Below are 24,414 nucleotides of genomic sequence, written 5' to 3'. Positions count from 1 at the left end.
ATTATGTCTGGTTTCGGAGACAAGCACTTTACAAGTTGATTGCTAGAATTCAATAGCTTAGAGTGATGAAAGGCATTGTGAGATAATTAAGCTGTCGCAGTGTTGTCATTTTGAGCACTACATGGATAGTTAATAGTTTTAACTTGTGAGGTAGTGACTTGTTCTCCTACCCGTGTGTGTGTGTGTTGGGGGGGGGGGGCAGAGACCACGTGTGTGGGGGGTGACATGGGCAGGGATAATGTAGGTTGTGTGTGGAATGAGGGAGCATGAGGTGAGTGTAGTTGGTGAGGTGAACAGAGAGCACTACCTGCACCTCCAGCATCCTGGCGCACACTGAATGACGCCAACGCGCTGGGCGTCACGCCAGCCAGTATTCTTGGGTCCCCACGCACGCACGCATACACATACATATATCTGAAGTTCCTGTTCACCTAGCAGTAAATAGGTACCTGGAAATTAGTAAGCTGATACGGGTTGCATCCTGGGAATGTGTTTGTGTGTGTGTGTGTACTGGGCTATTTATACCTGTAGGGTCGAGAATTAGCTCTTGGACGCCGCCATTCCATCCGTTGGTTGTGTATAGCAGTGGCCTATTTCCCAATCGTGTCTAATTCTAAAATTATGAACGGACTTTGTGGAAGCAAAGTGCTATTTTAAGTGCTACTCTAGGTCCGTCCATCTTTTCCACTACTCTCACGCTAAAGGAAAACTTTGAAACATCTGTGACACATGTTAGTCTCAAGCCTCCACCCGTGTCCTCTTGCTCTGTTGATACTCATTGTGAACATTTCCTGTTTTTCCCTCTGTCAATCGTTGTTTTTATATTCAGCTACTCAGGAGAAAATTTCCATGTAGCACGGGCTATGGTGAGCCCGTAAACAAATTTGTCAATCCTCCTCTTAGTATTTTTATACATCTTTATTTCGTCCTCCCCTCTCTATCTTTTTTTTTCTAGAGACTTTAGGTTTAGTTCTTTGTCACTTTACTTACTCTATCCCTTGCAGTTCTGGGACGAGCCTCTTCGCAAAATAATGGACTTATTCTAGTTTCCTTGTGTGTTTAAGTGGGGGCTCCACGCTGGGGCCACATGTTCTTAGACTGGTACGGAGGCATTGTACAGCGACCTGAAAGCCTCCTTATTTAGGTTCCTGAATGATATTCGAACTTTTGCTAGGGTAGAGTACGCTTCTGTTATCGTATGTATATGAACCCCCCGGAGTTAGATTTGGTGTTACGTCCAAGCCCAGGTCTTTCTCTAGTTACAGGGAGGTTAGGTTCCCTTCCGTTGGCTCTCGCCTGTTTCTATTGCTTTACATTTGCTCGTATTGAACTCCAGTAGCCACTTCTCGGACCATCTCTGCAACTTGTTCAAATTCTCTCTTGGACTCTTGCAATCCTCATCTGTTCTGTGTCAAAGGCTTTTTGGCAGTCCAGAAATACTCAATATGGTTAGGTGAGGTAAGGTTGGAGAGAGTTATACCTGAGGGGCCACCATCTTTCTTTAGTGGCCTCGACGGGGCCAGGAATCCGGCGGCTTGTCAAAGGTACTTCCTTATTGATCCTGAGAACATTAGTTTAAAATCCAGTTGTAAAAAATGTTGCCATTTGCGGCTTCGGCGAGTAGGCAGTTCCATGGGTTTTAAATCTTTGGATAAATTACTTGTTCATGACGTGTAACACTGTCTGGGGGTGTTGGTGAAGGTTATGGTGGTGTAACTGGTGGTGTTGTGACCTCTGCAGGGCGGGTGGCACTGGCTGGGGTGGGCGGCGGACTCCTGGTTCTGGGTGGACCATCCTCACATCATGAGCGTGTGGGGCGTGGTCTACGACGATGTCACCAGCAACGCCTTCTACCTCCTTGACACGCCCATCGCCACGCTCGACCAGATCCAGGTGAGGCACTCCTTTCCCACCTTCTCTTATACCACTGGCACCTCTCCACCCACGCCAGACCACCTCTCCTAATCCTCTATTTACCCATTTTTTCTTATTCTAAAGATATTCCCTTTGTAGCCATTGTTTAGTGTTCTATTTTGATTATAAATATTTAACACCATATTAATATCTCTTATTCCTTCTCCTCCTCCTTTTATATACTTCAGGCATGTCAGTCTTCCCAAGTGTGCAGTGTAAATTAAGCCTTCTCAATGTGTCTTACTGTGGAAGGGCTGTGATTCCTGGGAATAACTTGTGTCCATTCTGTGTAGTAGTAGTAGGCATCTATCAGTCTCAGGAGACTATGGAGTGTCGGTGTGGAGTGGCTTCTCCAGGGGCAAAATCATGGTAGGTTGATATGGGGGAGAAGCTGTTACCCATGCAGCAGGTGTTCCTCTCTCCACGGGTCAAAACTGAACTGCATAATGTGAAGATGGTCTAACCCCGTGGCGTTGTGCCCTCAGACTCGACTGACGGCGTGCGGGTGCTCGGTGCCGGAGGAGCTGGTGTGGACGGTGGTGTACCAGGTGGGGTCGGCGCTCCTGCATATGGTCGAGGCTGGTCTACCATACACGCCTCTCGCACTCGACAATATCTTCCTGCTCAGGGACAGACTGGCCCTTGAGAACATGCTCTCCAGGAAGCACAGGTGAGGAACCCCAGGATCACTGCTGGTAGAGGCGCAGTACTGCGCCCGGCCCCTAGCCAGGGCGGTCCACATGCCCGTAGTGTTATGTGGAGGGCGGTCCACATGCCCGTAGTGTTATGTGGAGGGCGGTCCACATGCCCGTAGTGTTATGTGGAGGGCGGTCCACATGCCCGTAGTGTTATGTGGAGGGCGGTCCACATGCCCCAGTGTATGTGGAGGGCGGTCCGCATACTGCAACCCTTTCTCGCACTTGCTTATAGTCAATATTTGGCATATGAAGAAGTGCATATGTGACATACTAATTTATTGTGAATATTTGAGTTTACCTTGAAATGCTGAATAGAAAACACCGACCTAACCTTCTTAGTATGTTAAAATATTACAATTAGTACTGAACCTATACCTATATTGATATTACAGTTTTATAAAAATAATAAAACAAAACTAAAATATTTAAATAAATGGTAAAGTAACTTAGGATATTGTCAAATTTTGTTTAAAATCTCTATTGTTTAATAAAACCTGAGAGGAAGTTAGTGCCTTGAAAAAAAATATGGCTTGGAATATGTCACACATGTACTTATTTATAAGCCAAATAGTGACTATAAGCAATAAGTCCTATATGTGCTGTCTTGTGCGGGTAGTAAGGCACACTCCCGCTCCCATGGTGAGTCAAAACTCGCCACAGCTCCCGGGGAAGGTTTGTGAGGAGCTGGGATTGTTGTTGTTGCTGTTCAAGATTCAGTTACTGGGAACAAAACGTTCCAAGTAGCACGGGTTATGGTGAGCCCGTAGTGGACTTACCTGGCACAGGAGCGGGGCTGTAACTTTCAAAAGCTGGGAGCGCAGACCGCTTGATATAATGTACACCCGTAGTGCGACATTGTCCTCACTGGTGTGGTGTCTATGGTGCTGCAATATTTAAAGTTCAAGGACCCTGATGTAATTAATGTGTAGTGAGGTGCACACCATACAGGCCGCCAGCTGTTGAAAGGTGTATCAGTCTGCGTTTACTCTTGGCAGTGGTTAGTCTTAACTCATTAAGTAAACATAAGTTTTAAATATTTGAAATTGATAGTATGCTGTTAAAATTATCACTTCTTTTGAAGTGTATTTAACAATAGCATTTTAATGATTTAACTATTTTTTCTAAGTAAATGAAAATTGTTCTATACGTGATCAGGAATAGGATATTGATGATAGTCAATTGCCTTTCCTGGTGTATTTTTTTTTTTACTATGATTTTATCTAGTCGTGTATTTCCAGGATGACTGGATGTGGGTGTGAGGCGTGGCGGGGCTCGGCAGGCCACCAGCGAGCTACAGCTGCTGGACCCTCTGAGCGGTGCTTCATTCACCACGTGGGACAAATCATCTTCGCACTCATTACTTGTCACCTGCGGTCACAGCCGGAGGGAAGCGTGCCGCCCTGTAGTCCCGTCAACACGCTGCGCTCCCTCAAGCACCTGTACTCTCCCACGCTGCTCAGACTACTCTCCCGCACCCTGGCGGGGGGCGTGAGTGTGGCCTGGGGGGTGATGGGCGGCGGTGGGGAGGGCAGGGTGGCAGTGCGAGCCTTCCAGTGGGAGACACAGTGGGAGCAGTTGGACCCCTGCCCGGAGGCCGAGTGGCCGCTGTCTGCACCTGAGCCACTGTTTACCGACTTTTTTAACCTGCCGCTGCACACTCGACCCGTGACCAAGGATACTCCATACTCCAGCGGCAGTCATTGCCGCCCTGTAGCATCCAACCCGTCCTGCACACACTCTGGAGCCTCGCAGGGGGATGGTGAGAGCCCTTCCCGGGGTGTGCACGACCCCACCACCCACTCCGTGAGGAGCAGTGATGCAGGTGTGATGGCTGGCTTCCTACACGACAATGCTCCTGTGCAGCTGCTGCAGGTGGTGGTGATGGCTGCAGAGAAGATCCTGGCGCTGCGTCCGGCCACCACCCTGGCGGAGGCCATCCTCTCCTCCCCCCACCGTCTCATTCAACACGTAATGACCGCACAAAAGAAGCACCTTAAGACTAAGTAATACAGTGGGGCCATGTCAAGTAGGCGCTTCTCTGTAATGTGAAATATTTCATTAACGATTTAGTGTTGGTCAGTCATTTTAGTTGACAAAGTGAAAGTGTTGTAGTTTTTCAGGCGACAAAATCACTCTAAATTGGCCGACAGGAAGATGAGCTAGCTGTAATATGGGGCTCCATGTCTAAAGATATATCGGTGTGTCTTAGTCACCGGGAGTGTAAGATGTTCACGGCTTGGCTAGCAAGTGTGCTGTAATTACATAGAAACTCTGAGCATAAATTAAATGTTTGAATAATATTCTAAAATGATATTATAAAATTCAACAGTTGAAGAATTTATGGTTCCTATGAAATATTTAGTCCTAAAACCACGAACATGTCTGATACTGATAAAACAAGTTTGCCTTAGAATTGCATCATCAAATACAAGTGTCAGTATCAGCTCTTAAGGTCAAGTATATAAAAGTTACCAAGCCTCGCCAGTCTGGTCAAAAACAGATTCGTGTTTTGTTCAGTTTTGAATGTTCCTTAAATGTTCTAGGTAAAAGTTTACCTCGTGCAGGTACCACTGAAGACATTTTATAATGCACAGATCAGAGGAGCAGAAACAAAGTACCAGGCTGTAAACCTTATTGCTGTACTAAACTTTACACCTCTCCACGACTTAAACTTTGACATGAGAAGAAGCCTAATCAATTTACATTTTCTGTGTGAATTCCAACAAGTTGGATTCAAATACACAGCACATTTATCGCAGATGTTTTCTAACAACTTTAACACATACTTTTAGTACGGCTTTCGAGTAACATTACTGTAATTATCATGTAATAATTTAGTATGACGCTTTGAGTAACATTACTGGGAGATAACCAGTGTGACATTGCCATAATAATGTATTGATAACAACATCCTGTGATTTAAGTTTAGTGTCTTGACTATATGTATGTATGCAACAGTAATGTGTATTTTGTTTACTCTTTCTACATGGAAGAAATATGGACCTTATCGCTCTCGTATAGCTAGAACTCCCTTTATATTTAAGGTGCACAAAATCTTGATAGATATATATTTGCTATCGCCAGATAAAAAAAATACATATATTTATCGTAGAATCTGAGATATATATATTTTGTATGTTTATGTAACCTGTATTCATGCCTTCTATTTGTGTTTTATTAGACCATATTCTTGCCAACAAAATGCTTAGTTATTTATGAATATAATATGCAAGGCCGCCCAGCGTGCTCAGGGTTCACGTAATTAAAAAAAATCAATTTCTTTATTATGCATCCCATACCCATCCCGTGGGTGGTGGTGGAAAGGAAAGATCATTAAATTCGTCTTAATTTTGACAAGTTTCCTCGCCCCAAGTTCTCCAGAACTGTAAGGTCAGAGAGAAATGTTGAGTCAATGATATGGAATAGGACTCTCATCCCTGGATTTCCTGACACGCTCTGCAATGTCAGGTTTATATTTTAAATACGTATTCGTCACAAACCAAAACTCTACAAAAAAGTATATACAGATCAGAGGACAACAGAATACACGAATAAACATAGCGTAGTGTAAAGAATACACGAACTGTCTTATCAAAGACTGGAGGGATCGGGAGGACGGGGGGGGGGGGGGGTTACCGTATACCTATATGGATGGCCTTTTCCAGCCCGTTGTCGTGAGTGGGTTTGGTAGCAATACATTTTGTGTCTCGGAGAGGCAACAGGATCCGAGTAAGGTCAGTAGAACTTAGGTTGCAATTCTTTTAACCGTGTAGCTCAGTCGATTAAGGCAACGTCTGGAATCCTCTCGGACGTAGGTTTGAACCCTCGTCACGGCCCTTGTGGATTTGTTCAGCACGTTTAAAACTGGCACTTGATGGAGCGCCGCCCTCCTGCTTATTGTCCAAACTGTATTGTCCCTCTAACGGTCGTGCATGTCCTGACTTTCAGGACTTGCGTGCGTCTTGCCTCCCGACTGTTCCTTGATGGAATCTCTGGTGAATCAGATACCTTTGATATCGTTCGCCTTAAGCGCTTTTGATTCGTATTGGCATCCTTGGCGATATTTAGCGCCTTTTGAATATCTCGCACATTTAATGGTGCTACATAGCCTCCTCGGCTTGGTGCCTTTTGATCATTACTTTCTATATGGATGTGGGGTTAACCATAGGCTTACAAATATATAGGATTCATAGGACTACATGTATAACATGCCAGCCTCTTAGGTCGGCAGATGTTTAACTCCCTCGTCACTCGTATGAAAACCAGAACTCGTACTCTGGTACAACTCTACATCTTTAGTGGAGATATTTGAGTATTTTGTATGTGCAGCGACCCGGCTCTCTCTCAACATTCAAGTGTCTTGTCTGCAAATTACACCAAACCAGTGACACTATAATCCTTGTTGACTTATGGAACTACCTTTGACTTCTGTCGTCTTGTGTGCTCGAGTTCACCATATTGGCGTCGTAAGTGTTGCCTGGGAGCTTTTGACTTCAGCGACGCTGACGGTGCTAAATCCCAGGCTTTGTGCCTTCTTTTTCAACTTTGAAAACACTTTCTGGTGGACTGAGACTACGAAACCCAACTTCATATGTCGCGCAGGTATGACAGGAAGAGAACTGTGCAAGATGTGAGGGACCAGGAGCTGGAGTTTTGCTAGGAAAGAATCATTGCTCCATCAAGAAGACTCCCATGCTGGCTCGTTACCCTGACTTGGCTGATATCCTCTGATATAGGATATTCAACAAGAAATTAACGTCATCAGGTTTCAGTGGAATTTAGCGTGTTGTCAAGCAGTTCTTTTTATCTCTTGAGTAAATCGCAAAATGTTATGCCAGCGGTCGCGTGCCTGGCCTTCCACGCTGGAAGTATCTAGTGCAAGTTTCAAGGACAAGTTAGACTGAACAGTGTGGAGCAGCCTGGTGACATTCCCACAAGGAGAAAGACAGGTGCGCCAGAGCAAACTTTTTTAAAGAAGCGCTCGGGTCAATGACACTTCAGTTATCTATATTGCTCTCCTTATCTAGATGTATCTCTGAAGTTGGTTTCAAGTTCACCTGTAGGGCAGTGGCCAACGTAATAGTTTCATATCCAAAAGACTCGAGTTAGAAAGAAGGGCTTGGGGTCTACCCAGGACGCAACAAGCGTGCACATTCTTCTCTCCTGCTACAGCTACCCTGCATGGTCTTGGTGGTCGAGCCCGCCCGCACGCTGCCTGCATCTTTTGGTACCAGATCTACATGCTCCACGGCGACCCTGGGAACAATTACATCACATTTCTGTTTTTTTTTCTTTTTTTCATCCTCTGGGAGGGCGAGTTATGTAACAAGTATATTATGTCAGTTATACACTTGCTCCGTATTCTCATTATGGACATTTTTAATTGTGCAGATAATGAGATGGGTCTGTTAATTCTAGTTGGTACACTAATTACAATTTACAAAAGCCTCTTCTCAAGTGTTCACCTAATTACAGTAATTCTTTCCAACATGTTAGAGGATTGTCAGGTGAGGTGAAGGCTGTTATTACAAGTCGACAGCGAATCATTATCTTATGGGCTATACATGCCCGTGCTTCCTCTTGGGTGGCCACCATTTGGTCACCACTTGGTCCGGGAGACATCTCCCGTCACGCAGGGTGCAGTTGCGCCTCCACAGATCTCCAGTATCATCATTTGATACTGGTAATGGCTCGAAAGGGCCACCACTTACGGGCTATTCATGCCCGTGCCACCTCTTGGGTGGCTTAATCTTCATCAATCAATCTTGGGTGGCTTAATCTTCTTCAATCACTCAATCATGATTGATGTAACTCCAAGAGTGGTTCAGTACAGACGCTTCAGAGATACCTCTTGGGTGCTTCCTCTTATATACAAGATAGATATATACAAGAGTTGTTACATTCTTGTACAGCCACTAGTACGCGTAGCGTTTCGGGCAAGTCCTTAATCCTACGGTCCCTGGAATACGATCCCCTGCCGCGAAGAATCGTTTTTTCATCCAAGTACACATTTTACTGTTGCGTTAAACAGAGGCTACAGTTAAGGAATTGCGCCCAGTAAATCCTCCCCGGCCAGGATACGAACCCATGACATAGCGCTCGCGGAACGCCAGGCGAGTGTCTTACCACTACACCACGGAGACTGCAAAGAGACTACCTCACATCTTCAACATTCACCAACAACAATGTAACACTCGACGGGTCCAGTTCCTACCCTCACAAGACGCTTCAGCCTCGACACACAACTTGGTCAGACTCCGGTCGCATCCAGCTTCCACGCTCTCGTCCCGCACTCGAGCTCTTTAACTATGCCCCCATTCAGAGCACCACGCTCTACGACTCTCACTCCGCATCCGAGATCTATAACCAGCTCATTTAGCTCTGCCCTGCTCCAGGCTTCGTTTCGTCTCAACTACAACATTATTTCAGTACATTGCCAACCAACTGAGTGCTGTAACCAAGACTATACTAAATAAATAAAAATAAAAAAAACGCTAAACGTTTTGTGTAAACAACCAAATACGTACACATAATCATACGTTACAAAAGCCTACTTGCCAATTAGCAATTTACAGGAAGTACTATAATCCTCTATTTACGTATGCATTTTTACGGTGCAGAGCTGTTCAAAATATTCCATATCAAGAGCATATTTCATTAGACGTTTAACCTTTAAATATTTTAAATACGAGTTGCAACTGATAACACGCATTTTGTTTTAAAGTGTTTATATTTACAAGGATTGTAAATACTATGCTATGTATTCTCTCTAACCCAATGTACCTTCTTATATATAAATAAATAAATAAGTGTAGGATTACAAATAACTGACATTTTCGTTTCAGTGAAGTATACCATTAAAACTTCGTTTTCTTTCATTGCTTGATAATAGAAAACAATATTGTTGGGGTGACTTAAATATTATCTGCGTTCAGGGTTTTTTTCCGATTTTTTTCATTATTTCTTGCCAGCAACGACGGCTAGTTTATTGTGCACCCCATACTTATCCTGCGAGTAGCAGTTTAATTATTGTGCACTCTATAGTCATTCTGTGCGTGATAGTGTAATGCACACCCCGTACACATACTGTGGGCGACAGTTTAATTATTCATATCATCTGAGCTAAGTTTAGTGTGCACCCCATTCTCAACCTACTGACATATTACTTGCCCCATACAAGTGACTGAGGTGAGTCTTTATCTCAACATGACCTTATCTATGACCTTGTTATAATAATAATTCATTATGTGGCAGAGAGGGAGAGAAAAATATATATGGGGACAGGCAGCCAGTGTGTGTTTATACACGTTAGGTTAAATATTCCCTTAAGGTAGACTTACTGACCCCCGCCCACCAGGATGCAACACCACAAGAAGCTGGCTAACTCCTGAGTACCTACTTACTTCTAGGTGAACAGGCGCATTAGGTGATAAGAAATGCGCCCAACCATTTCTGTCCCACCCGGGATTCGAATCTGGAATTCTGGACTGTGAATCGAGAACGAACCCAACTGTGCTCCCGGGACCCCTAGAATCAGCCCGTCCTCCAAACAAAGATCCAAAAGTGATTCCATCCACCCGCCAAACCCCCTGTTTATGAATGAAAAGCGGTTTACACACGACTCACAACTGATTTCGTTCGAACACTTCCGGAACAAGTGCTTCACTGACGAGTTTTGTTCGAACCACATCGCTATAAATGCTTCACCCACGTACTACAAATGCAAATAATCGCCAACCGAACCTAAATACCTAACCTAACCTAACATATGCCTATATATGCACAATATGCTAATATACTATAATATTAATTTATATTTGAGAAAATTCTTGTTTTGAATGAACAGCAAGTTAAAATTTATGAATGCGTCTGTGGGGGCGACCGCTGAATGTAATGGACTTGAGTCGAGGACGGGTTGCCTAGAATATGCATAATATAATGTTCACATGATAACTCGATTAACATTTTTTATACTAGGAAAATATTCCTTTGATGGTACGATGATGTAAAAACGTGATTAAATAATTAAAACATGATTAAGTGCATTTGATGATCCTTAAATATTTAAGTTCTGAGTGATTATAATTGTGCCCTTCAGACTTCAGTTTATTGGGCAGCGTCACTCATTCTGTGAGTTACTTATACTGTAGAATGACGCCATAATAATCACACAACCCCGCTCTTGTGCCAGGTAAGTCCACTACGGGCTCACCACAGCCCGTGCTACTTGGAACTTTTGTTCTGAGTAGTTGAATCTAAAACAACATAATAATGCGGCGTGTTAACCACCCCGGCAGTTGCCCAGTGTACCCAGGCGCAGAAGACTGCACTGTCCGCAGGTTAGGGTGCGAGGAATGCATAAGAAAAACTCATACTATGGCTGGAGCAAGACTACAACCACTAGGTTCACCCTAGTTGAAGATTTGAACCAGTTTTGTGGTGAATACCAGACGCTTGCCTTAACCCACTTGGCTACAATAGCATCTTGTATTCACTAGAACACTAGTTCAAATCCCCGCATTACTCCAGTTGATTTTATTATTATTATTATTATTATTATTATTATTATTATTATTATTATTATTATTATTATTATTATTATTATTATTATTATTTGTTCAAAATCATGGGTTCGTACACAAGCCTAACAGCAGGAGCGGTATGCAGAATTCCTGATGCAGATGTAACCTTAGCTACATAGTGCAGCTGACATAAACTTTCTAAGGTTGTTTGTTCATCGTGTTCAACTTCCGCACATCAAATTTATCCTCAGATAAAACAGAACGACTTACATGCATATATTTATTTAAATAAAATACAGTAAGAAACAATAACATTGGGTAATACAACAATTGTTGTGGAAACTTGCATTATTGCAAAGCCATAAACTATTTAATAATTTAGTTTATATTAATTTGAAGTAAAATATGCCGTAAGAAATGTTTCACAGTCACACCTCGATCCCCGAAGATCATTCATCCATTTGGAATATAAAAAACTGTCGAATCCTTTTCTAAAGGTTATATCGTTGTCTCGAATCTATTTATTGATGGTGCAGAGTAATGGTGACATCATGCCCGAAACGTTCAGCTTACTAGTATTAAATATACACCTTTATGTAGCAAATAAGCAACCACTATATCATGCCCCGTGTAGTTTTAGATAAAAATTATTATTATTATTATTTATGATTATTGAGAGGCTGGTGGGTTGAGAGGCTGGTGGGAGAGGCCAGCTGGCTCTCACTTGGGGCGGACCACCGCACCTTCCCACGGGCGGCTCCATGAGACGGTGTAAACTCATTTGATTGGTTAATGTGGTGTATACTGTATGAATCCCAATTGGTGAAGTAATTATCTTGTTACTGACCATAAATTTGAATGAGCTGTTATATAACTCACTTGGAAACAAGGTAGTATATAGACGAGGCAAACTGCCTTGGTTAGACAATCCCAGGCAGTGTTCCCGCTGCTTTACACGTCGTCAGTTCGTCAAAACAGAAGAAGCAAAATGTACGTTCATTTAATTACTGCTGTTGTTGCTTTGGCATTTAACTGCCACGCTAGTGGCCTGTGGCCGCACGGCAGAGCTCCCAGACAGGCTGAGTGTCCGGTTGCTGAAGACATTTCCCCATGCATTTGTACCTCTTATGATGACGAGTTCCTTGACATTGACTGCTCTCTTGTAGAAGATGAAACCCAACTCCAGCAGGCGTTCCAAGCCGATTTCCCGTCCACGGTTTTTCGTTCCTTCACCATGGATAATAACCAGAATGTGTTGATGTTGGAGGATGGAGTGTTCGGTAGCGTCACCTTTAAGAACTTGTTCATCGACCACGGCGTTTTGGAAGGAATGACGGAGGCGGCACTTATAGGCAGCTCTGATACCGTCAATATCATCAGTTTACGAAACAACCGCATCTACAACCTGCCCTTCGGCACTATGGATAGCTACACGGTCATGGAGTCCCTAGATTTATCCGAGAACCTGCTGGGGGAGCTGCCAGCGCTATCATCACACAGCCTTAAAGTGTTAAACATCCACAGTAACTCCCTTGGCGTCCTCCCAGTCGACACACTCCACGGGCTCTCCAACTTAACGAGGTTCATTGCTTACAACATCGCTCTTACCGACATTATTCCAGGTACTGCTGTTTTACATCTCGCTACCTCTGCCACTTTCCTCCATCTCTCTCTCTCACTCACTCACTCACAAGCTCTGGTTCTTCAGGTACCTTCGAGGGGCTGGTTGACTTGGAGATCCTGAACCTGCACTCCAACAGCTTGTGGAAACTGGACGGGGACACGTTCAGCACCTCCGGCCGCAGTCTTCAATACATCGATCTTCACAACAACTACATCACATCCGTGGCTCCTGATGCCTTTCCCGGTAAGTGTTGTGGATGGTGTGTGTGTGCTGGTTTTTCTTGCGTGACAACACGCACCCATTCTTCCCTACATACACATATGGTGTATACGAAATTGTGGTTAATAATGATAGCCTCGTCTATATACTAATACACATACTTCTCATGGTAAATCGATGCATTTTGGATCCTTGATAACTGGATATAGTAATTAGACTTCCAGACACACAATAGTATGCAGATTAAAAATAAGCTGACGAGTAATATTGTATTGTGTACAATAAATCTGAACGAACATAAAAACTCGCCAAACTACATACGAAATTTAACCATAGCGTGTAACTAGGCTAGCCTTACCATGTTTTTATGCCTGAAGCACAGCATCTGTATGTAGCATTTAAATGTGTTAGACAATCTATGTACGGCCTCCAGCACTGCTCTGATTGCCAGATAGAGGGAAGAGCGAGGTGCTTTTGCTCTCATCATCAGATAGGGATCTTGTTGTATTAGATCGATTCTTAGGCTGCATATTTTAAATATGAAATTTGTGTCTCTGAGAGATGAGGTGTTGGGGATGTTGGACGAGAGGGGGACATAGAGAAGAGAAAGAGGGGGGGGGGAGATTTGGAGAAAGGGTGGAGAGGGAAAAAGAATTGAGAAATATGGAGAGGAGGATAATGGATATTGGGGAGACAGGAAGAGAAAGGTGGATATGGGAGATGGGGAGAGAGGTAATGGGAGGAGGGTAAGATAGAGAGCGATGGGAGAGAAGGTATTGGAAGAGAATGTAGAGAGGGATGAAATTGAGTCTAGTGGTGGAGATGGAGAAGAGAGAGAATGGGAGACAGGGAGGAAAAAAAAGATCCGGGTGTAGGCTCCTATAAAAATGTGTAACCAATGTAGTGACGACTTGGCAGATATGAGCCAGGAAAGCAGCATAGACCTCGGGAACAACAATATTACTACACTGGAGGAGGCGGTGTGGCGACCCTTGCTGGAGGACCACGTTCAAGTCTTTCTCCAGGGTGAGTATCGGGTCCCAGAGTGAGTATCGGGTCCCAGGGTGAGATTAAGCTGTGTGCTGTGACTTAACTAGGGTGAATCCTAGTTATAAGTGCACACTTTACTAATGCAGTAATCTGACACAAAACCATATTTTTTAACTGAAAATCTACTATTCCTTGGTAAAGTAAATGAGTTGGCGATTTTTCTGTGTTCTTACTTTCTCATAATTGTTTAAATTTGTTTAACAAAAAGTTATATAATATTTTATCTAAATGGGCTTTACAAAATTATTTAATTTTGGCAGGTAACCCGCTGGCGTGTGGCTGTGACGTGGCTTGGGTGGTGGGCAGCGACACCCTCCTGGGTAGGCTGCCACGGGCGACCTGTGCCAGCGGTGTCGCCCTCGACCTGCTCCACCCTGAAGACTTCGACCAGTGCTAGACCCTGGTGCTGCCCTCGACCTGCTCCACCGTGATGACTTCGACCATTGCTAGACCCTGGTGCTGCCCTCGACCTGCTCCACCCTGAAGACTTCGACCAGTGCTAGACCCTGGTGCTGCCCTCGACCTGCTCCACCGTGATGACTTCGACCTGTCCTAGACCCTGGTGCGGCCCTCGACCTGCTCCACCCTGAAGACTTCGACCAGTGCTAGACCCTGGTGCTGCCCTCGACCTGCTCCACTCCGAGAACTTCGACCACTGTTAGTGGGTGATAGTGGACCCCATACCCATCCAGTGACAGACAGGGGACCTAATACCCATCCTGTAAACGGTAGTGAACGCATATACATCCTGTGAAAGGTAGCAGGCCTCATACCCATCATACGCATATAATTTTGATTTACTTATCATGCACCACGCACCCATCCAGCCAGCCAGGGGTGGAAAGTAACCAAACTTGGGATATTTGGTTCTAAGATCTCTGGTAGTGAATTTCGAATGAAATTTACATATCTTGAACATTTGTAATGTAATTATCTCAAAATTTTCGAATTTGTTCACGTTCAATTAAATAGTGATATAAGGTATGTGAATAGTTATGCTGATAGAGTTTACGTTTGGGCAGATATACTTCTGGAGGTGGTGCGAACCTCTTGAGATACTTGTAACCGAGCCGTAACCTAACAGTAGTAACGTCAAGGAATTCGCTGACCTTATTGGATGACCCATATCGATATGCGGCCCTTCCTGCATAAAAGTATGACAATAAAATAAATAGAACAGTGCGGTCTTCACTTTATCTCAGGTCCACTAAGTTTTGTTGGAGTTCTCGGTATATTACTGGCCTCAGGCTTCTCAAAGGCAATGCAAGATGGTAATTAACTCCCTCTTTAAGAGCATAATTTTACAATTATGTAAATATATTTTTAATACATTTTGAGAGATTGCTGATCGTCGATAAGAAGGCTTTAATGGCATCTGTGCAGTAGTTGAAGTGGGTTAGCCTAAGCATCTTAATACAAATTAAAACATTTAGTAATTTGATCACTTACGCATGAGATATTGAGTTCCTTCGACATGAATGATTGCTACGGTTCGTTATGAATCTTTTCCAGCCTCCAAGAACTATTTTATGCACTAGAGCAAGCAGGTGTGCATCACAATCTATTAATGATCTAAAATATGAAAGTACATAATTTTTGTAATTCTGACATTTTCGCCATAGCTGAGGTGAAAAAACATCTCGAGATAAGTTATATATAATACAATAACTATATTCTACAATAACATAAATCTCAGGTAACAATTATACGTATTGTTATAATTATACGTATAAATAGGTATAAATATATTGTAGTAAAATATTTGGCGAGAACTAAGCTACAGGATATTTTTTTCACTAATTTTCACCCAATACAGTACCAAGTATAAGTAGACTTCACCTGTAAATAAATCAATTACAAGTGGTTCTAAAGTACAGCGACGATGTCTCTAAATATAGCACACGTAAAATACATAACAAATATGGTATATGTTGCCCGTAATGACAGTCACGTGCTTTCCGGACTCAACTTATTCAGTAGTGCAAGTTGCTCATTTTTATTAATGAGGTTCCGCATAAAGTTAGGAGCGGTCCGGATAATACGTTGATACGTTCGACCAAATAATTATTCTAAGTAATATAATTTAAGGAGGGTCTTCTTCTTCTTGAGAATAGGTGCAGTTTACATGAAGGGTTTACCCTCCCGATGACTGCACGTCGGTTCGAATAACTGCTTGGGCCTCCATTATGCAGACAAAATTGTTTGTCATACTCATTGTGCAACGACGGCCAGGCGTCGTGGCCTTTGTTTACGTTCGTGGCGTCACGCGAGCGTTCATTCCCGAGGGTTGCTTGAACATATCTGCTGAATTTATGAACATCCGTCCACCATGTCGGCTACAAATGCAGGTAATTCGTAGGTGATGGCTTCCACAAGCAGGGAACGTAAGAGAAAGCGTTCAGTGACAACGTTTGAGGAGAAAATATCAATTTAAAATCAATTTAAAAATGTGACGTTGCATCATGCCCGCAAGGTGTCGGGTGCGCAGAGTACCAAGGGAGCTGATTGAATTTATTCATTTAGTGTGGACCCCATACCCATCCTGTGGGCGGTAGTGGACCCCATACCAATCCTGTGGGCGGTAGTGGACCCCATACCCATCCTGTGGGCAGTAGTGGACCCCATACCCATCGTGTGGGCAGTAGTTGACCCCGTACCCATCCTGTGGGCAGCAGTGGACCCCTTACCCATCCTGTGGATGGTAGTGGACCCCGTACCCATCGTGTGGATGGTACTGGACCCCATACTCATCCTGTGGATGGTACTGGACCCCATACCCATCCTGTGGATGATAGTGGACCCCATACCCATTCTGTGGGCGGTAGTGAACCCCATACCCATCCTGTGGGCGGTAGTGGACCCCATACCCATCCTGTGGGCGGTAGTGGACCCCATACCCATCCTGTGGGCGGTAGTGGACCCCATGCCCATCCTGTGGGCGGTAGTGGACCCCATACCCATCCTGTGGGCGGTAGTGAACCCCATACCTATCCTGTGGGCGGTAGTGAACCCCATACCTATCCTGTGGGCGGTAGTGGAAATGGTTAAGAGGCATATAATTGGGTAAGAAACTGCACTCCAAAATTTTATATAACTAAGAAGTTACAATCTTGTTACGGTAGTTTTGTACACAAGTGGGTACAGGAACAGTCAACTTCTGACAACTGCTAGCAGGCTGGGAGCTCTTACCATTTCCCATAGCTCATAGGGGTATGGTCATTTCGTACATGAAGATTCGACAGACCTCGTTTTTTATTGGTTAAAATTGTATACATTGTTAGATTAGGATGTATTAGAATAGATTAGGCTGTAATGGGCTCGGTTTTATTAGGTTAGGTTGGTTTGGGTTAAGTTGGGTTAACTTAGGTCAGGTTAGGTAGGTTTCAAAATCCGTTAGCGAATCGTCTTGTGTGTGCTGTGACTTGAGTCCTTTGCTTTCCCTGGAACAGGACCTGTCAATCGGTTAACAACCAGATGCCTAATTACTGCTGAGTGAACAGCCCTCCCTGACCAGGACTGTAACTAAGACCAAATCACTGGCTAGGCTCTGGATGAGTGTGTTACCACCTCGTCACCAAGGTCTAATTTTTATATCAAAAGTCTTTTATAGCACACTTAATTCAAGAACTGGACAGCAACAGTCTCTAAGCTGAGCAGTTTACATATGTGGTTAGCCAATTACAAATAGTTAATTTACTAATCATGCACCCCGACACTCATTCAGTGGGCAGTGATCTTTATATTGTATATTATTTAATGAAAAAAAAGCATTATTAAAGCTACAGCTGGCGTCTTTGGCTATTGTCATCGAGTGAAAGCAAGAAAGCAGGTCTTATAGTCTTAAATAAATTGAGCACTTAAGATTTTATCCGGTCTCCGTCCGGTTGTGTTCGGAAAGCATGTTGTCATCTGGAAACATCACATAAAATAGGGTTTCTTGTCCGTATTTAAGTAATACCAAATACACTAGGCTCTCGGGTCTTTACTTCATATATAACTAAAGAAATACTCAACGAGTATTATAGTTCTCGGCTTATACCATAAACATGTTACTAAATATTACATACCTTTTGCTAACTTACTAAATCGGGAATTTATGAATCCCTTGTTAAAATAAATTATTAAAAAACTTTCTCAAGTATTATTAACTAGGTGTTGCTTCGTGATCTTTGTGTTAAGTGCTCAGGAACACTTATTGATCAACGGAATCTTGAACTGTTGCAGGTGTTGGATCAAGACATCATCTTCGGAGAAGACGTAGACCAAATCACTATTCTTCAGATGAAAGGTGGCCTAACGTACTGTTCGAAAGGCAACTAGTAATTACCGCCGGATAAAACATACGTAATGCCTAATTACGCAGCTGTGAGTAAACTGGGAACATAAAACACAGTATGTTGATCAACGTAGGCCGGGTAAGAATTTCATCAGGCCAGCGGGAGGCGAAGGAGAATGGTGAGTCGTCGAAGAATTCTCGGAGAAGCAGTGATCGTAATCTGTGAGACTGAGGTCGGGCGCCAAGGGCCGCTGCCCGCTGACGGGACTGAGCTGCTTCACCACCACCAGGTAAGAGATCACCATCCAGAACACCTGCACCAACGTTCCCGCAGTCAGGCTGCAACGGTAACATAATACTTGTCTTAATGTACAAATGTACATATATATATACACGGACCAAAGAGCCAAAGCTCAACCCCCGCAAGCACAACTAGATGAGTACATACAGCTTACAGTTTACAGTGTTTTCATTTTAATGGATTACAAAGACTGTTCATTTGTTGGGATTCGCATGATGGTTTCAGTTCTGGGGGCGGGGCTCTAGACTCTAGAGTCATCTTGCCTTCCTCGGGTGTTATCATATGTGTCATCCATATCACATGTGTGGGTCCACATGTGTCACGTGTGTGTGGGTCCGCATGTGTCACGTGTGTGTGGGTCCACATGTGTCACGTGTGTGTGGGTCCACATGTATGACTTATATGGGTCCATATTTAGAACAAGAAAGACATACAGTACTTAAGGGAGATTGACAGAGTTGAAAATGCGGAAATGTTCAGAGTGAATACCAATAGTACAAGAGTACATGGATAGAAGCTTGAGACTGATGAATCATAAATATTTTATTAATTTTCATTTAGCGTAAGAGTAATGGGAAAATGGAATGAATTGGAGGAGTTGGTTGTTCAAGCAAGCTCCATTCATAACTTTAAAATTAGATATGATAGGGAAATAGGTCAGGAGTCATTGTATAAGGAAAACTGGGCTCAAGAGGCTATGCTCGATTCTTCAGACACAAATAGGTGAGTACATAGGTCAGTACTCACAACTAGGTGAACATATGTACCACGTGTGGGTTGATATGAATGGGGGGTATGCACTTTACTTGGTCTTTGCTTCACCTATCCATGCCCAAGTACGCGAATCCATATCGTACGCAACCCCCTAAAACCATGTACCCAGCCATCTATGCCCCGGTACGCACCTGTCCATGCCCCAAATAAGGACGCGTGGGGGGCGACCCTCTAGTCTGGCCACGAGACGGGTGAGGGCGCGGCCCTGCGGGGACCCCGACGGACACCCGTACTCAGCGTCCGCCAGCACCGTCCTCAGCTCTTCGCCCTGTGCTCAAAGGGAGGCGGTCAAGTCCTGCTAACGGGGAGGTGTATAGTGGGACGAGGAGGTGTATAGTGCCACGGGGAGGTGTATAGTGCAACGGGGAGATGTATAGTGTGACGGGGAGGCGTATAGTGCAACGGGGAGGCGTATAGTGTCACAGGGAGGTGTATAGTAGGACGGGAGAGGATGGAGCTGTGTAATGTGCTGGCTGTGGCAGCAAGAAGTCCATTTTAGAAGAAGGAAATGTTTATTTAATAATTCCCTTCAAAAGGAGGAAAGATTTTGACAGTAATCCACAAGAGGGGCGGGATTACCCCAGATATATCTGTTACACAAACGTGATTAACTGAGGCACATTAAACCAATTCAGGACCAGGATTAGTCCAAACATATTGATAATTAAATACCTTCAGTGTGGAGTATACTGATACTCAGTTAATCTTCGTAAGAATTATTGATAATAAAGTAATGTACAAATAAATCACAATTAATTAACGTGATGTATCAGTGAGGAAATCAGTAGGAGCTATAAGTAGGATTCGAACCTGTACTCTGGGTACTCCCAGTACTCAATACCTAGGGAGTACGCAGAGTGCATAATCCTCATCACAACTGTGGATTTTCATTATTATTATTATTATTATTATTATTGTATGTATATAACAATACATATATTTGATATATGAAACAGTGGCGAATTCGTCGGTACAAATGCACATTATATAAAGCCTAATACGCAGAGCGTACGGGCCTAACGTCAGAAAAATTGGGAGATATATTTACCAGCTTAATGGGGTAACACTTCAAACTAAATGAGAAGTAAGAGGACATTGATATTATTCTACTATATTCATGGACCACTTAGGGGGGGGGGGTCATGACAAAGTTGGTTTGATAAAGACTGTGAATTGACTGTCGACATAGGTGTTTATACGCTATGCAACTGCCTTATCAAGACTGTAAGTTGCTTAGCTAAATTAATTTTGAGATTCAATTTCTGAGACCATTGTGCCTCTAACATTTTGCACTACCGCCCATAGGATGGGTATGGGGTCCACTGCCGTTCACAGGATGAGCATGGGGTCCACTACAGCACACAGGATGGGTATGGGGTCCACTACAGCACACAGGATGGGTATGGGGTCCACTGCCGTTCACAAGATGGGCATGGGGTCCACTACAGCTCACAGGATGGGAATGGGTTCCACTACTGCTCACAGGATGGGTATGATGGGGTGTATAATAAACCAACTAAACTAAGGATAAACACAATACTAAACGATACACATCAATTATAAAGACATACGTTTTAATATTTCATCCATTCATAATAGGCAAGGAACAAATGAACATCGAAAGACACGACTACAGAACATGGTTGAAGTAGTCGGTATTGTCAATGTGAGCGTGGCCGGGATACTCACAGCGTGGCCAGGGTACTCACAGAATAGCCGGGATACTCACAGCGTGACCGGGATACTCACAGAGTGGCCAGGGTACTCACAGAATAGCCGGAATACTCACAGCGTGGCCGGGATACTGACAGCGTGACCGGGATACTCACAGAGTGGCCAGGGTACTCACAGCAGAGGCGAGACCATGTCCCAGCATGCAGAGGCTGTGGAGACGGATGATGACCTCTGAGAGCTGGAAGGCGCCCAGGGCGAGGACGGTGGTGCAGTTGCCCTCAAGGGTGTCGAGGCTGCACCCCACGAACACATACGCCAGCGCCTCCACCATCAGCAGCAACACCCGCACCTCCGTCGTCAGGCTGAACACCTGCGGGCCATCAACACACCGTCACCAGGTGGTGCACTGTCTCACCAGGTGGTGCACTGTCTCACCAGGTGGTACACTGTCTCACCAGGTGGTACACTGTCTCACCAGGTGGTACACTGTCTCACCAGGTGGTGCACTGTCTCACCAGGTGGTACACTGTCTCACCAGGTGGTACACTGTCTCACTGAGTGGTACACTGTCTCACTGGGTGGTACACTGTCTCACTGAGTGGTACACTGTCTCACTGGGTGGTACACTGTCTCACTGAGTGGTACACTGTCTCACTGAGTGGTACACTGTCTCACTGGGTGGTACACTGTCTCACTGAGTGGTACAGTCTCACTGGGTGGCACACTGTCTCACTGAGTGGTACACTGTCTCACTGAGTGGTACAGTCTCACTGGGTGGCACACTGTCTCACTGAGTGGTACACTGTCTCACTGGGTGGTACACTTGGTACATCTAAGACCTCCAAATAATTAGTTCTTAAAACCTAACTAGAAAGTTAGTGTCCTGATAACTACCACCAGATCTCTGACTGACATGGTCAGAGGCCTGGTCGACGACCGGGCCGCGGGGATGCTAAGTCCCGGAAGTACCTCAAGGTAAGGTGACATTGTCAGCGACAGTAGCAGCCCACGTGGTCTAGTGAATACATACATACATACATACATAGTCTCCTATTAGTTTCCATACATAAAGTGCATCAGTTACTGGTAATACGAGTGTGAGGGACGCTGGTACCTGGTTGTGTGTGTGTAGCAACTGAAGCAGTCGCAGCCAGCGCTGGTATACGCTGTGGACCTCTCCAGGGCTCCAGGTCTCTCGTGTCCTCGCCTCCTCCACTAGCTTGTCAAAGCCCCTGGCGATGGCTTGTATGAAGGCTCCTATATAGACGTCTAGCACAGCGGGAAAGATGGAAGTGATGCAGAGGGAGATGAAGCAGATAATGAACTTCGGTCCTGGCAGTAAATAGAGTGAAGCCAGCACCTCAGTTGTTGGGTAGATGATAGAGCCCAGCGTCAGGAAGCGAGTGTGCCGAGTCCTTTTCAGACTAAGTTGCCTCAGGCCCTCGAGGTACTCGGCCATGCGACGTGCGTGTCGGAGCGTCTGGGCGTAGCATAATATACAGAAGATGTGAGCAAAGAAGTGTGGTAAGCAGAGGACGAAGTACCAGTAGGGCATGGTTGCAAATAGGAAACATGACCCGAGACATCCAAGCACCACCAGACAGAAGCTGCCAAGCAGCACCAGTGGCAGGAGCCCCCAAGGACAGATGACGTAATTATCGTGCTTGTTCTTGGCCCAGATGTGGAGACCCACTAGCCTGGCACACGTCATCATGCCGCAGAACGCTTCCTCTATTGATACTTCAGTCGACATGCTCGACTTCGCTGGGTGGGGCTTTCCACTTTTCACTTCGATGTTCACTTTGGAGCTGTCTTTTTGGGCTAACATAATCTCTGGTGTTGCCTTGCGAGGCTAACATAATCTTAGGTCACTATGACAGTCCCATTCAATCAACTAAGCGTTTAGAGACATTGTTGTTAACTTTATCTTGTTCAGATCGCAAGAATACTTCAACGGGGTTTGTTTATTTCCAGAATTATTAGACAGCTCGATGTTGTCGGCGTTGGTTGGCGGTCACCACGACTGAGGATCCGGTGAGCGTAGCGAGAGCGAGATGTGACGCATGCTCCCTAGCTCTGCGACAACGCATTGACGAAACCCAGCTGTTTGCGTCAACACTGGAGAGTGTACCGTCAACACAGGCGAAGACACCGTCAATACAGGCGAGTGCACCGTCAACAGCAACACTTTCGTCACTTGAGTTAATGATACAGTAAATAACGGAAGAAGTGTACGTGAGTGTGACTGGGCAACCATGTACTTTGGCTCTGTGTCACCATCACTATGGATATTAGGTATTGATGGCATTAGGCAAAGCCCTCCAAACCTTTTTTATTGAATGTTAACATTGTTCAAAATAAATTACTAAAACTACAACTGAACTCAGTTGTTTCAAATACACAATTTGTTCCAAGAGAGACAACAATGGCACTTTTCTGCAACGCAGGAAATTACCCACTTTCAAATTTCAATTCGTCCCTTTCCACAAGAAGTAAATTAAAGATCAGCACAAGCTTCGTCTTGGAGAAAAGCTCAACGCCTTAAGTCATATTGATGCTGTGTCCACATTGTCTCTCCCAGACCATATACACTGATGGCTCCCTGCACCGCCCCACGGGTGCAGCTGGAAGAGCAGTTGTCCTCATAATGGGCCATAGTTTATATTTTGAGTGGGGAGTCCGTATAAACAACTGGCCCTCTGCCCTTCAGACCGAACTATTTGCCTTACTTCTTGCACTCAAATGTGTACAAGTCTCCAAACTTGACACATTAATTGTTAGTGATTATCTTAATTGCGCTCAACTCTTTAAGACGCAATTGTAACATGCTCTTGTCTGAAACTTGACACAAATAAAACAAAGTTATTAATGATGGTAATTTCAGCATTAATTGTATGTGGATTTCATCTCATGTTGACCTCAGAAGGCATGAGAGCTGATGAGTTAGCCAAAAAATTGGCCTTCAAAGAAGGAATTTACTATAAACTTGGATTGCGTCTAAGCAGCCTGAGAATAATAATACACCAAGAACCTCAACAAAACTTTATTGATATGAGGCAAAGTGCAGTCTACACTAGCAGTTTTATCCATCATCACACTGTCATGCAAGAGGAGTCACATATCTATGGATCATGCAGTGAAATCAGCAGATTCCTGGACACTATTACTGCTCAGCTTAGATTTTTTATAAGTATATCTGAGAGTCTTCATCGCCTGCCCATGTAGACTTGATCAAACGTAAACTGTGTCAGAGAAGCTATCCGCATACCTTCCATCACTATATGAGGGAGGGCGAAAATGAATTTTGAGACAGCTCTATAACTAATGCTTAAGATATGTGAAAATATCTCATTCAAAATTAC

General features: G+C 44.3%; 3 protein-coding genes and 1 long non-coding RNA gene across 4 annotated transcripts in view; 2 read left to right on the top strand and 2 right to left on the bottom strand.

Moving 5' to 3' along the window:
* The window catches only part of LOC123771924 (uncharacterized), a 40,919-nt gene extending 35,143 nt beyond the window's left edge, over nucleotides 1-5,776 (top strand). Inside the window, exons 2-4 of the mRNA XM_045764728.2 lie at nucleotides 1,741-1,893; nucleotides 2,400-2,584; nucleotides 3,851-5,776. Of these exons, the coding sequence (XP_045620684.2) occupies nucleotides 1,741-1,893; nucleotides 2,400-2,584; nucleotides 3,851-4,619 (1,107 nt within the window). The 3' untranslated portion in view covers nucleotides 4,620-5,776. The remainder of the gene's footprint in view (nucleotides 1-1,740; nucleotides 1,894-2,399; nucleotides 2,585-3,850) is intronic.
* A 2,112-nt stretch (nucleotides 5,777-7,888) lies between these two features.
* On the bottom strand, nucleotides 7,889-8,906 carry LOC138372404 (uncharacterized). Its single transcript, XR_011230850.1, has 2 exons — nucleotides 8,770-8,906; nucleotides 7,889-8,460 (listed from the first exon to the last, which is right to left on the bottom strand). It is a non-coding gene; the product is annotated as an uncharacterized lncRNA (long non-coding RNA).
* A 3,140-nt stretch (nucleotides 8,907-12,046) lies between these two features.
* On the top strand, nucleotides 12,047-15,209 carry LOC123771925 (oplophorus-luciferin 2-monooxygenase non-catalytic subunit). The gene is made up of 4 exons (XM_045764729.2): nucleotides 12,047-12,756; nucleotides 12,843-13,001; nucleotides 13,896-14,003; nucleotides 14,288-15,209. The coding sequence occupies exons 1-4, from the start codon at nucleotides 12,123-12,125 to the stop codon at nucleotides 14,422-14,424; spliced, it is 1,038 nt and encodes a 345-aa protein (XP_045620685.2). The 5' UTR covers nucleotides 12,047-12,122; the 3' UTR covers nucleotides 14,425-15,209.
* A 2,757-nt stretch (nucleotides 15,210-17,966) lies between these two features.
* LOC123771926 (uncharacterized) lies at nucleotides 17,967-23,015 on the bottom strand. The gene is made up of 4 exons (XM_069337857.1): nucleotides 22,167-23,015; nucleotides 21,228-21,422; nucleotides 19,510-19,646; nucleotides 17,967-18,642 (listed from the first exon to the last, which is right to left on the bottom strand). The coding sequence occupies exons 1-4, from the start codon at nucleotides 22,878-22,880 to the stop codon at nucleotides 18,429-18,431; spliced, it is 1,260 nt and encodes a 419-aa protein (XP_069193958.1). The 5' UTR covers nucleotides 22,881-23,015; the 3' UTR covers nucleotides 17,967-18,428.
* Nucleotides 23,016-24,414: the final 1,399 nt, after the last annotated feature.

Source organism: Procambarus clarkii, chromosome 38 (assembly GCF_040958095.1).
Source record: "Procambarus clarkii isolate CNS0578487 chromosome 38, FALCON_Pclarkii_2.0, whole genome shotgun sequence".
NCBI lineage: Eukaryota > Metazoa > Arthropoda > Malacostraca > Decapoda > Cambaridae > Procambarus > Procambarus clarkii.
Note: the sequence above shows the minus strand (reverse complement) of the source record. Positions and strands in the feature narration are given on the sequence as shown.